The sequence below is a fragment of the Siphateles boraxobius genome, unplaced genomic scaffold, assembly GCF_051911475.1.
Source record: "Siphateles boraxobius isolate OS27281-9 unplaced genomic scaffold, OSU_SipBor_1 24, whole genome shotgun sequence".
Classification (NCBI taxonomy): Eukaryota; Metazoa; Chordata; class Actinopteri; order Cypriniformes; family Leuciscidae; genus Siphateles; species Siphateles boraxobius.
Window position 1 is genome coordinate 8,064,890 of NW_027508855.1, and position 12,844 is coordinate 8,077,733.

At 38.5% G+C, this 12,844-nt stretch overlaps 1 protein-coding gene across 3 annotated transcripts; it reads right to left on the reverse strand.

Annotated features, from left to right (window-relative positions):
• Positions 1–1,496: 1,496 nt before the first annotated feature.
• agtr2 (angiotensin II receptor, type 2) lies at positions 1,497–6,937 on the reverse strand. Of its 3 annotated transcripts, XM_077241172.1 has the most exons (4): positions 6,864–6,937; positions 6,303–6,531; positions 4,969–5,036; positions 1,497–4,539 (listed from the first exon to the last, which is right to left on the reverse strand). In XM_077241172.1, exons 3-4 carry the CDS (start codon positions 4,969–4,971, stop codon positions 3,406–3,408), a joined length of 1,137 nt encoding a protein of 378 aa, XP_077097287.1. In that variant the 5' UTR covers positions 4,972–5,036; positions 6,303–6,531; positions 6,864–6,937; the 3' UTR covers positions 1,497–3,405. The 3 variants fall into 3 exon arrangements, with proteins under 3 accessions (XP_077097287.1, XP_077097286.1, XP_077097288.1); XM_077241171.1 differs by lacking the exon at positions 6,864–6,937 and having other exon boundaries at positions 6,303–6,709; XM_077241173.1 differs by lacking the exon at positions 4,969–5,036 and having other exon boundaries at positions 6,303–6,901.
• Between the last annotated feature and the right edge of the window lie 5,907 nt (positions 6,938–12,844).

Consider the following 12,844-nt stretch of genomic DNA (forward strand, 5'->3'; position numbering starts at 1 on the left):
AGTATATTTCTGAGACAAATAAAATGTAGACAAAGTATGCTTTCTTATTTTTAGTTGAAAAGAAGTATACTAATAGAACACTTGAATAGACGTATTTTTCGTAAGGGATTATTATCGCTGTGTACAAGATCAGGTTCAGTTCCATGCTTATTTTATTTACTCTATAAGCTATTCCACCTGAAAGCTTGTTACTATATAAACCTGAACATGTTAGTTTGTAAGACAGTCTGTAATATTATGTTTTTTTTTTAAATATATAATAAGCTACTCAATCAAAATAGTAAACAAGTACAAGCCAAGAATACTTAGAATACTTAATTACAATACAATACTTAATACTTTTAAGTATATCTCAATCAACAAGAATAGGCCAAATATATTTAGATTTTCTGTTAGTATAAGTCAAGTATACTTAAGTGCAATTTGAAGTATATTTCTGAGAAGTACATAAAGTATATTTCTGAGAAGTACATAAAAAGTATTTTTTAGTTTAAAGGAAGTATACTAATAGCACACTTGAATAAACTTCTTTTTCATAAGGGTAGACATATACAAGACAGTGCATTTCTCTGATATGGTGTCTTACCTTTGTGTGGAAATCTGTGCAGTTTAGTCTGTAAAAAAAGTGATTTAAAACTTGCCAGACTCTAACCACTTCATATGCATGCAGCCACACACACAACACACACCTCCCATGCACCTGCACACACCTCCAAAAAAGCAAACCAAATAATAATAATACAAAAAACTAGATATACCTCAGCAAGCAATAGCCATCATTTCACCATCTAGGTTAACTATAGACCCGATGGCTATACAGTAAGTAACCCCCTTCTAGCCAAAATAACCTTGAATTTGATTACTCGTCGGTTTTGCCAAAATAACTTGCGAGATGTATGATGTTCCATCATGTAAGCAAAGTCACCAGTGATTACAAGGTGTTTGGTTTCATTTCTTTGACATGTTCTATGCGTAGCCTGTGCGTCTATTCTTGGGCTATGGTTAGATGTCTATTAAATTTTCACTGACAGCCCAAATTTTGCCTTGTTCAGGCCTAGACATCAGGGCTGTGTTTTGACGGTTATTACACGTCTTTTAAACGCAAAACTGCTTCCTGGGAAATCACATTCATACACCTTTGAATTTATTTACTTGATGTAAGATAGTGATGTCTGTGTTCATATTTTTGTGCGCGCATGGGATTTGTCAGCAGTCCAGTTACAGTTTGAATGTTCCAATACACTGTGTTATGAAACATTGACAAAGTGAGACAAATAGGGTGCACCAAAGACCATCTAACCTCTTAGGTTTACAGACATCTATTTGCACAGATGTACAATGAGCAACATGTATGTTGGCTGGAACAGTATACCTGCAGGAATAAATGTATTAAATTATTTTCAGCAACACAATAAACTTACAATCACTAGCTTGAAAGTATCTGTATTTTGTTGCTTATAAGCCTAAATTCAACCTCACAGAAAGAAAAATTAAGATTCTGGTAGATTCTGGTTTTTATTCTCAGATTTTCAAAAGTATATATTTGATTAACAGTCACATATTCAATGCCACAGTCAGATGTTAAATGAATAATATTATATAAAATACATTTGAGTGATTCTTTACACATGTACAAGAACAACATATATATTGGTGGATATTTTACATGTTGCTCCACTGGGTCTAGTGAGTCACAACATTTGGGATTTTAGAGTTTGGAGTGTAAAAACTTAAAACTGTCTTACTATCATGTAGCAGTTTCAAACTAAGTGCACTAAGGTCTGTGTCACAGTGGTGATGGAACAGTTATCTCTAAATCTTTATTAAAATCTGTACCTGAAACCTTTGCACCAAACGGTACAGATTCTTAACTATTATGCAACACCCTGGTTTCTCTTATCAACATTTTTATCTGTCTAAAACATCCTCCTCGTGCTCATACTCGATTAAATTTCTTATGAATTTATGATGAATCTAGTTTCAAGCCTGTTTCACTGCTTTCAGACGTAAGACATCTCATTACATCTCAGAAGTGCATCTGTTTGGTAAGAAGGAGCTTGATTTACAACATTTTTCATCCATTTAACTTCAACTAAAAAGTTCCAGATTCTTGATCTTGTCTCTATAAAGAAACTGAAATTAAAATAAGTACTGACAGAAAAGAACTGATGTCTTTATATTTAATTGACGGGAGGTTTAGAAAACAACAAATGACATTCAAATAACCAAGACAACAGGATTCCTAAAATGTGAGACATTAAAGGAAATGTGTGCAGCAAGGGTGTCTCCAGGAAATGACAGACTTTAGTAAACTGAATTAAGTAAAATATGAGAAATATGTATGCTTCAAATCCCTACTGCTAAAACTAAAACTAAAACTCTCAGAGACAGAAAGAAATACTCACTAAATGCTAAGCGGGTCCATCCAGATTCCTTCCTGAAGAACTGCTGTTAAGTATGTTCCTTACTCCAGCTGGTACTTCAGATGACCCAACATGACTTGAAAGGTGTGTCGATCTACATCAGTTCTCTGTTAACTCAAGCATCTACTCTTAAGATAAGTGACACACAAGCCATTGAGACAGTAGGCCTAACCAAATCGGTATGATAGATAGATAGTTAGATAGATAGATAGATAGATAGATAGATAGATAGATAGATAGATAGATAGATAATATAACTAATAGATATAACTAAATCACAGAACAAAACAGTTATTTATTAACGATGCTCCATTATAATAGAGTTATAATTCAATTTACAATGATTTATAATTTAAACAGCATGTTACATTACAGTGAATTTTTTTATTACAGCTTAAAAATAGAAGTTGGGTCTTTCTGGCAGATATTGCCCATATAATGAAAGACAGTTCTAACACTGTCTAACATTTCAGTCTTATTTAGAACTCTGATATTACCAGTTAGCAAAATATTAAGACTGTACAGCTGTATTCAAAAACATTTTTTTATCATCTTTTGTGCAGGAAAATCAGGACGTTCCTTATCCTGGATAGAGTCTGAACAACACAAGAATAATATTTGGGCTATATTTCTGCATTTTATTATGTAACAAATGTTATTTGTTGATGGTGGGGTTAATCACAACCCCTGCATAATTGGAAATAAGGAAATCAACCAATAACATCATCTGAACTGATGATCCTGAACAAGTGGCAGGCCATGGAAATGCATGTGACTGATGCTGACTGTTGACATAGGCCCTGTCCAAAATGGCACCCTAAAAACATTCGTGATGTAACGCCACTTTGACTGTTGGGAAGAAGTTTGCTGCGGAGCCCGCTTCAGTGTGGGCTTGGCAAAAGTGCTCATCGAGGGCATTTGGGACAGGGCCATGGTCCTCAGGAGATTGTAATGATAGCATGTAAAGGTTCACAAGATTTCACTACAGGCTGCTCTGCTGCTCAAGAATCTCCATAGGCACGGTTTCTTTGAAGTCACTCAGTTTCCTGGAGAAGGAAGACAGTCTTGTGCTGATAGAATCTCTTTTCTGTGTCAGCATACCCCCGTAAAGCTGCCACAGCTTCTCCCGGAAGTGATTTCCCACAAAACAGTACAAGAAAGGGTTTATGGCAGAGTTGGAAAAGCCGAGGCAGAGGAAGAATGGCAGGAGTTTATGCATTACTTGGAGCATCCAACAATCCCACTCCACCCCCAGCTCTACCAGAGCTCCGAGAAACGCCAGCACGTGGAATGGGAACCAGCAGAAGAAAAATGCCAATACCACGGCGGCCACCAAACGCAACACGTGGACCAATCGGTCAGAGTCTTGCTCCAGGTGGTTCGGGGTGGCCAAAAGGTGCACAGCTATTAGGCTGTAGCAAGTAGCTATGACAACAAACGGCAAGAAGAATCCAAGGATGTTCTTTGCAAGAGTTAACCCAGTTTGCCAGATCGAGCTGGGGTAATAAATGACACAAGCTGTGACGTTGTAACTGGGAAGAGTGTGTATGTCACGGAACACAACTGTTGGCAGCGTGGTCAGAGCCGCAACAACCCAAATGATGGCGCTGACACATCTGGCCCGGTTTATGCTCCTACTGCTCTGAGAGTGCAGGGGGTAGACAATGGCGTGATATCGATCCACACTCATACAGGTGATGAAAAAGATACTAGCATAAACGTTTATAGTGACCAAACCTCCACACAGCTTACACATAACCTTCCCAAAAACCCAGTTGTAATCCAGCGAATAATACACAGCCCAGAATGGCAAAGAGCTCAGAAACAGCAAGTCCGACATGGCTAGATTCATCAGATAAGTGTTGGCTACGGTTCTTCGGCCTGAACTGTGATACAGCACGCACAACACCAGCATGTTACCAAGAAAACCCAGTAAGAAGATGAGGCTGTAGATGGCGGGGATCACTTTCTTCTGGTACTGCGAAGTTGAGGAAGACATGTAGTCACATGAATTCGTCATATTATCCAGCAGCAATGACACATCAGGTGAAGTCAGGTTATGGGCGGAGTCTGTCTCCATGGCGTCACTGCTGATTATGCAGACGATTCTGAAGTTCTGTAATGAAAAACAAGTTCTCATGTGAAGCAGAAATGATGAAACATGTTATTGTAGCCTTGTGATAAAATGCAAAATCATCTATCATACTCCTTCACTAAAACTTCTTGATCCCCTCAAGTAGAAAATACAAGATTGTGAAACTCCTGAACGTTTTGCCCAAAAGCAAAGAAAAAGTCATAAAACAGCTATAAGTCACAGGCTGAATTTCACAGGTTGCCAGAATAAATAAAAACTGACTAAATAAAAGTGAGAAAAATGTCTCTTGTGAGTGACTATGCATAAAAACATTCAAACCCTTCACGGACACAGAAAACACTTTAAGTCCTATTTAAAGCACTTGTCCCACGGTTGTGGACTGCCTCGTTGTCTGTCTGTTACGTGATTAGAGCTATAAACCAGAGGGAAAAAATCCCACCATATACTGACCATCGACAGTCCACTGGGACTGATGTTGCATCCTCTCCTTTACATCTTGTCAGTGTGAGAAAGAGAATCTGTGAGTGAGAGAAAGATACGTGAGAAAGCGAGTGTGTGAACGTGTGTAACCATAGCTCTGGTGAGTTTGGGTCCAGCGCAGATGTGTTTTATAGCTCTCAGTAGGCTGCTCACAATACATCTGGTTACTGTTAACATAGGCGGGGGGCACATGAAGATATTTGATTGGCTAGGAAATCAGTTGTGAAGTTTGGGGGGTGTACGAACAAGATTCAGTCCTGCTCCCCAATAGAATGAAAAAAATCGCAATCACAATCAAGTAACATAAGATCAAATCCTCTAGTAACTGCTGACATATTTTGCATACTGAAGTTTTTTTTTAAAAGTAATGCGAGTTATTTTAACTATGATCAGATCTAAAAATGTAAATAAATGATTCCTTATAATGAAAATATCTTTAAGTTTTAATGTGTTGAATATATCAGGAATCTGCCTGTGTTATATGATATACTAAGTCAACAAGTTTCTCATAATTTATATCCGCTAACCACTGTCATGATAATTCATTTATGAAGATTAACATTACACACTCTGAGCCCTAAATAATGTTCACAGCTGTTGAAAATAATTCCAGTCATATTTCAAATGGTGCACATGTTCTTAATCAGAATGCTACGCCTGTCAAGTTCACAAACTAATTCTGTTTAAGTCGTTGGAAAGCTTAGTTATCTAATATAATAAATGAAAAATGTAAGTTCTTTCAGAATGAGGCAATAATAGATTAACCACTCAAACGATCTCAAGTATTTTCCTCATATTTGGTTCATATTACACGTCATATAGCTTTAGAAGAACTGCAAAGTCCAAATTTGCCTAGAGTGATTCTGCTCCCTTGAAAAAATGACATTCAAACTCACAATTTATAAGTAAAATGAGACTTCCTAATTTCTTATACATTAGAGTAAAGAACAGGAAATAAAGTGACGCCACAGTGCAAAACATGTACAAAGATAAATACCTTAGACTGCGCTAACATCATATCGTTTTCATTAACTGATTTGATAGTTTGTAGGCTGGAATTGGAATTATGAAAGAGATAATGAGATTAATAGTTTGATAATAATATGACATGATCATAATAGCAATAGCACCTCGGAAATTCATCCCACTGACTAATGCATCTCCTTACATATTTTCCAGATATACTTCTAATTTTACATTCAGGATCTTAAGAAGTTTACTTAATCTAACTTAGTCATTTTTCTTGCAAGATGACTTTATTTCAAGGTTAAAAAATGACCACAGCACTCTGCAGCTTAACATACCTTTCAGTTTCCGGTGCAAAGTTAGAGAAGTCTTCAGTCCCTCCGAGGTGTCGATAAACTCCTGGCACACGCTTCACGCTGAAAGACGAGCCAAAGAAAGCTTAGCCCCCAGCAGACTTTTCCATTTTGGAAGTGGAGTTGATTCTCTGCGTGTGTAAGTATATGAGGGAGAAAACAGCCAACCAGATGTAGGATTTGTTCAAATAGTTTTTACGTCCACATTTGTCCACTGGGAAAAGGAGGGTGGAGAAGGATGTTGTAGCGGGAGAGAGGGAGAGGGAGAGGGAGAGAGAGAGAGAGAGAGGATAAGAACAAGAAGAAGATGAAGACGAAGAAGTTTTTTTTCTTCTTTTTGGTAAATGCAGAAAGAGAGAGAGAAGGAAGACTGCAAACTTAACCAGGAAGAAACACTCCTGCATTACACACACAAATATAATGACCTGAAAAATTAAAGACAGATGTGCCACAGTAGTGTTTAAATGTGCTGCAGTAATGTTTCATCATCTTTCCCCGTGAAAAAAAAACATGCAAATGTCTGTACATCTGTTCTTTCTAATGTACATTTTCTGCATTCCTGCTAATGAAAGTGCTGGTCGCTGGTCTCACGAGAGTTTTGAGGTTCTGCCTCTTAACTGTTGGGTAAAATCGTGTCCTCTATCAAACACTTTTACCCAGAGTGTGAAACCAGATAAGCTTCTTAAAACACAGGAAATTGAGAGACGTCAGAGCTTCTCCATTCACTCTGGACTCTAGTTACCGTGGCGATGACCCACAGACAGACCCCTCAGAGGTCACGGTCAGATGTGTTCTAACAATCTCATAATAAGGCAGATAATGATGTCTCAAACGAGGAGAGCTGAGATAACCGAAATGGCCAATTACAGATGACATTACACAGAAGCGTGCGTATGTTTACAAATTAGTATGTCCAAACAACTAAAGGAACAGAACATACTGTTTCTCACACTGCCGAAACACGATTTTGAGTTTCTCAGTGGCTGTCAAACCCAGTGTCTGAAAACACTTTCTTTAATAAAACTTTGATCAGAAGGAAACAATGTTGCAACAAAGGGGCTTTTTGGGGGGGTTGCATGTTCAGAGCTGCTTTTGAAATCAGAGTGTCTCCTGAACCTACTGGCTCAAATTCAGCCTCTGTTTCAGAGAAACGCTAGAACGAGGCAGCGATTGATTCGAAAGGGACTCTGGAATTCTGCTGTTACCAGTAAACTCTAGAATTCCAGCTGAGTTGATTCGTTTGGTCTGGACATACTGAGAATTGCTACATCTTTAACTTAACATAATTGCAGCCTGAAGGGTGGAACAATGTACAGCTGTGGCTACTCAAAATAACAACATTTAACTGTAGAAGCATAACTCAAGTAACATCATAGGCAAAACAGCAGCTGTTTTTATATTAAAAAAAGGTTTTTATAAAAAAAAACACTTACACTTTGATGTAAGTCTAAAGCTGCATAAACATCCCTTCCTGACATTCATTATTGGGCACACTGTAGCTTTTGTTCAATTTTCTTCACTCATCCATGGTCTGAAAAATTATATTGATCAGCAGGAGGATTAATATTAAAGCATAATTAAACAAAGTTCTATGTGTCATGGTTTGTTTGTTGGTGAATACGTTATTTTAGAAATGCTGTTATTGTGAGAGTGAGCATGACATATGCTGACATGAGGTCTGACCTCAGTGAGGGCACTTACTTAAATCCATATCCATCCTCTGTCACTGAAAAATTTCCCTCTTCTCAAACACTTCCTTCTGCCATCCATCAAGGGTCAGAGAGAGAGAGAGAGAGAGAGAGAGAGAGAGAGAGAGAGAGAGAGAGAGAGAGAGAGAGAGAGAGAGAGAGAGAGAGATAACAAATCTTTATTATTAAGTAATAAATTCATCTTAAGAAAAAGTAAGGAACATGAGAAATTTTGAGCAAGTTGGATCACTCAGAACTGAGGGAAGGAAGGAAGGAAGGAAGTGAGGGAGGGAGGATGGAAGAAGGATGGAAGGAAGGAAGAAAGGAATGGAGGAAGGATGGAAGGAAGGAAGGAAGAAAGGGAGGGAGGAAGGAAAGAAGAAAGGAAGGGAGGAAGTAAGAAAGGAATGGAGGAAGGATGGAAGGAAGGAAGGAAGGAACGAATGAAGGAATGAAGGGAGGAAGGAAGGAAGGAAGGAAGGAAGGAAGGAAGGAAGGAAGGAAGAAAGGAATGGAGGAAGGATGGAAGGAAGGAAGGAAGAAAGGGAGGGAGGAAGGAAAGAAGAAAGGAAGGGAAGAAGGAAGAAAGGAATGGAGGAAGGATGGAAGGAAGGAAGGAAGAAAGGGAGGGAGGAAGGAAAGAAGAAAGGAAGGGAGGAAGTAAGAAAGGAATGGAGGAAGGATGGAAGGAAGGAAGGAAGGAACGATGGAAGGAAGGAAGGAAGGTACGATGGAAGGAAGGAAGAAAGGGAGGGAGGAAGGAAAGAAGAAAGGGAGGGAGGGAGGAAGGAATTAGTTAATTCTCTTTCAACTTTATTTAACTGGCAAAATTACAAAGAAAATATTTCCAATGTTTTCACTGATGAACTTAATTGTATTTTGTAAAGATAAACAAATTTGGATTTTGATGGCTGCAACACACTTCAATTAAGTTTCCTTTCCTTTTAATTACACTTTTTAATTGTTCGGGAACTGAGAATACTAACTTCTGCAAGTGGAATTTTTGCCCAATCTCGTCTGATACGAGACAGCTGCACAACAGTCCAAGGTCGTCGTTGTCTGATTCTCCTTTTCATGATGGGTCACACATTTTCAATAAGAGACACATCTGGACTGTCAGGCACATCCACTCTATGGTGTTTAGAAACCACTCGGATGTAGCATGTGCTGAATAAGGCCTGGTATTGTCTTGCTTCCCAGGAAATAAGTAATCTTGATGGCAGTGTGTCTCTCTGTACAATCCCAATATACGCCTCCACGTCAGTGATACCTTCACACACATGCAAGTCACCCATGGCATATGCACTGATGCACCTCCATACCAGGACAGATGTTTGATTTTGCACCTGTTGCTGATGAAAGTCTGGATGGTCCCTTTCGTCTTTGGGACTGAGAATTCAATGTCTATTTTTCCCCAAAACAAGCTGAAACCACAGCATACATTTCCCCTGTCTTTTAGACCATCTGAGATGAGCTCGGGTCCAGAGAACTCACCAGCATCCCTGCATTGAACTGATGTATTTCTCCTTGTGTAACAGAGATTCAAGCATTTCTGCATTGATGAAGCAACAGATCGTTAAGTGAAAACGGTTTTCCAGAGTACTCCCGAGCCCATGTAGCTGCATTTTACAGAGTTTCTCATGCAGTGCCATCTGAAGGGTCAAAGGTCACATTCATCCCTGTCTTGTACTTCACAGCCTGAGATTTCTCTGGATTCCCTGAATCTTTTCGCAATATTATGTATGGTAGAAAGACCAAAAATCTTTGCAATCTTGCATTGAGAAATGTGATTTTTGAATATTTTGACAATTATCTCGGCACAAAGTGGTGAGCCATGACCCATGAGCTCCTTTTACTCTCAATCACGATACCCTCAGCTTACCAATTTACCTATTGTGGGCTGTTTCAAAAGAGTTTAACTCTGATATTGTATAAGCTCTTCACGTCTATTTTGCCTGAAGTTGTTCAGTGAAAACAATCTTTTCTTTGTACTTTTCAGTTAAATAAATTCAATTTTATTCCATTTTACAAAATGTAAAAGTTTTCATGATTTGGGGTTGTACTAAATTCCTTGTTTTTCCTTGGTCATATGCAGTGCAGTTAGCCACATATGTCAGCAATGATTATTTCAGAGCAACAGATGTAAATTACTTTGTTCTAACTGAGAAACATGATAGAAATGGTTTTATGTGACCATTGGGAAAGAGAACATCATTGTAAATGATCACAAATGGCACAAATGTTATACAGAGATGATTTTAACAGAATAAAATTTATTCACTTCACTCTGATCTGAAGGACATATTTGCAGGTGAAAGGATTACATGCACGACTCACACAATACAAAAAAACAAATACAATTACTGAGCTGCAGTTCTTTCTATGTGGCAAATTGTCAATATCGTCAGATGTCCTTTTTATTTATTTGAAGAATCTTTCAAAAGGATTCCATTGAAATGTATTCATTCTGACAGGAAATGCAGCTCTGCCATTATATATTTTGTTGTAAACTGCCTTTGTGTTTATGTAAACGTCTGAAACTCGTAAAACTTGTTTTATAGGGAGCTTTATGATTTTGTATAATGACTTATTGAATAAGCTGTATGGCACATATAGTAATCTGGACCTGACAGAAACTGACCTGACACTGAGTCTTGTTGTGTAGATTTTGACTAAATGAAGCTCCAAAATTTGAGATCAAACTGGATAGTTCCGGAGCACTGGTTCATTTGTCTCTGCATCATTCTACAATTGCAGTGGCTTGTCCATCTAAAAATGTTCAAAAAACAAAACTCCTCAATTTAACATATGATTGTAATTAATGAGAACCAGTGAAACCACTTACAATGTTTATGGTTAAAAAAGAGTTTTATAGTTTTCGATAAGAATTGTGTACATTGCAGTTTGACGTTGTTCTATCTAAATGTTTTACTCTGGCTGTAAAAGTATTAAGTGGGAAAGTTTGATTTTTTTTTTAATAAAAGTACACTTTTTTAAATTCAAAATAATAATAAAAAAACAACAACTATTATAGTACATAAAGTTTTGGGCATACATAAAAGATTAGGACTTTTCTCACATATTGGAATATAATAGTTTTTTCTAAATTCAACATACATTATTTTAATATGTTTACACTTCCGACATAAAAAGTCAAATGACTGCATTCACAGTACTCAGTAAAAATATATCTGAAGAAATTATTAAAATAATGCTATGAAACATTCAAAATCAAATTAAATCTTAAAAATAAATGTTTGTTATGCTACTTCAATTCTTAACAGAAGAAGTAAGAAATAAAAAGAAAAAAATGGGGGTTGGGTGGCTGAGAATATACAGGATATTTACGTTCGGAACAAAACACTCAAAATCCCAGGCTGCGTTTCTTCTCCCTGATGGACAATGAAATGGGTGTGAGAACAGCACTATATGAAACATGTAAAATTGCTATGGTAAATTTCCTGGTAATGTCATGATTCAGCATAACCAGATCATAAAATGTAGCTTGTCCAATGCGTCTATACTAAAAAAAAAAAAAAGAACAGACATAAAGTCCTGAACACATTCTGTTCCCTTTCAAAGAGCATCAGCAGCTCTCCCCAGTGACTGACAGAAGAACTCGAGAGAGAGAGAGAGAGAGGAAGAGAGAGGGAGGAAGAGGAAGGGTCACAGAGGAGACAGGATGCTGGTTTGGGGGAGCGTTTTATGGGCTAAATTGGGAGCCAGCCTCAATGTACAGAGAATGAGTAACAAACCATCCCAGGCTCAGGGCTCACCCTAAACAGTAATAATAGACTTCACTGTGTGAGAATGTGTGCGGTGGCATGTGATTGTGTTCTAAGCAAAAAAACTAAAAACTAAAAGCCAAAAGCCCATTGTTGTGGAGCAAACAACCACGATCCTCACTTCTCATTAAACTAATTTACAAACACCTGATTTTATTTAAACTGACAAAACCACAACAAATAAACATACATAGCTGAATTAGCCTTTCCCAGTGTTCATTTTTTATCATTTATCATCTTAGAATGGCCAGGTAAGGCTACAGACTGGAGGGTTCTCTGTATTTATGTGTCTATTATTTTAAATACTACCCTATAAAAGAGAGATTATTTAAAAGTTTTTCGTGGCATAACACTGATTTTAGTCGCAATCAAAAAATTAACAACAGAGATGTTCACAGAAAAAGAGTTATTTTAACACTATAAATAAAGGTGTTGTCAGGAACCCCAACATAAAAATGTGTGATTTCCTTAGTAACAGTTTAAATCTGTTTAATTACTAAACAAGTGCTGACCAGGTATTTCAGTGGCTCGCTGTCAGTGGCTGGCTGGCTGGCTGGCTGTCAGCACCCATCAGTGGCTTGCTGGCAGCTGGCAGTCTGATTCTGGCATGTCACGTGACCCGTCAGTGGCTGGCTGGCAGCTGGCAGTCTGATTCTGGCATGTCACGTGACCCGTCAGTGGCTGGCTGGCAGCTGGCAGTCTGATTCTGGCATGTGTCACGTGACCCGTCAGTGGCTGGCTGGCAGCTGGCAGTCTTATTCTGGCATGTCACGTGAGCCGTCAGTGGCTGGCTGGCAGCTGGCAGTCTTATTCTGGCATGTCACGTTAGCCGTCAGTGGCTGGCTGGCAGCTGGCAGTCTGATTCTGGCATATCACGTGAGCCGTCAGTGGCTGGCAGCTGGCTATCTGATTCTGGCATGTGTCACGTGACCCGTCAGTGGCTGGCTGGCAGCTGGCAGTCTGATTCTGGCATGTCACGTGACCCGTCAGTGGCTGGCTGGCAGCTGGCAGTCTGATTCTGGCATGTCACGTGAGCCATCAGTGCCTGGCTGTC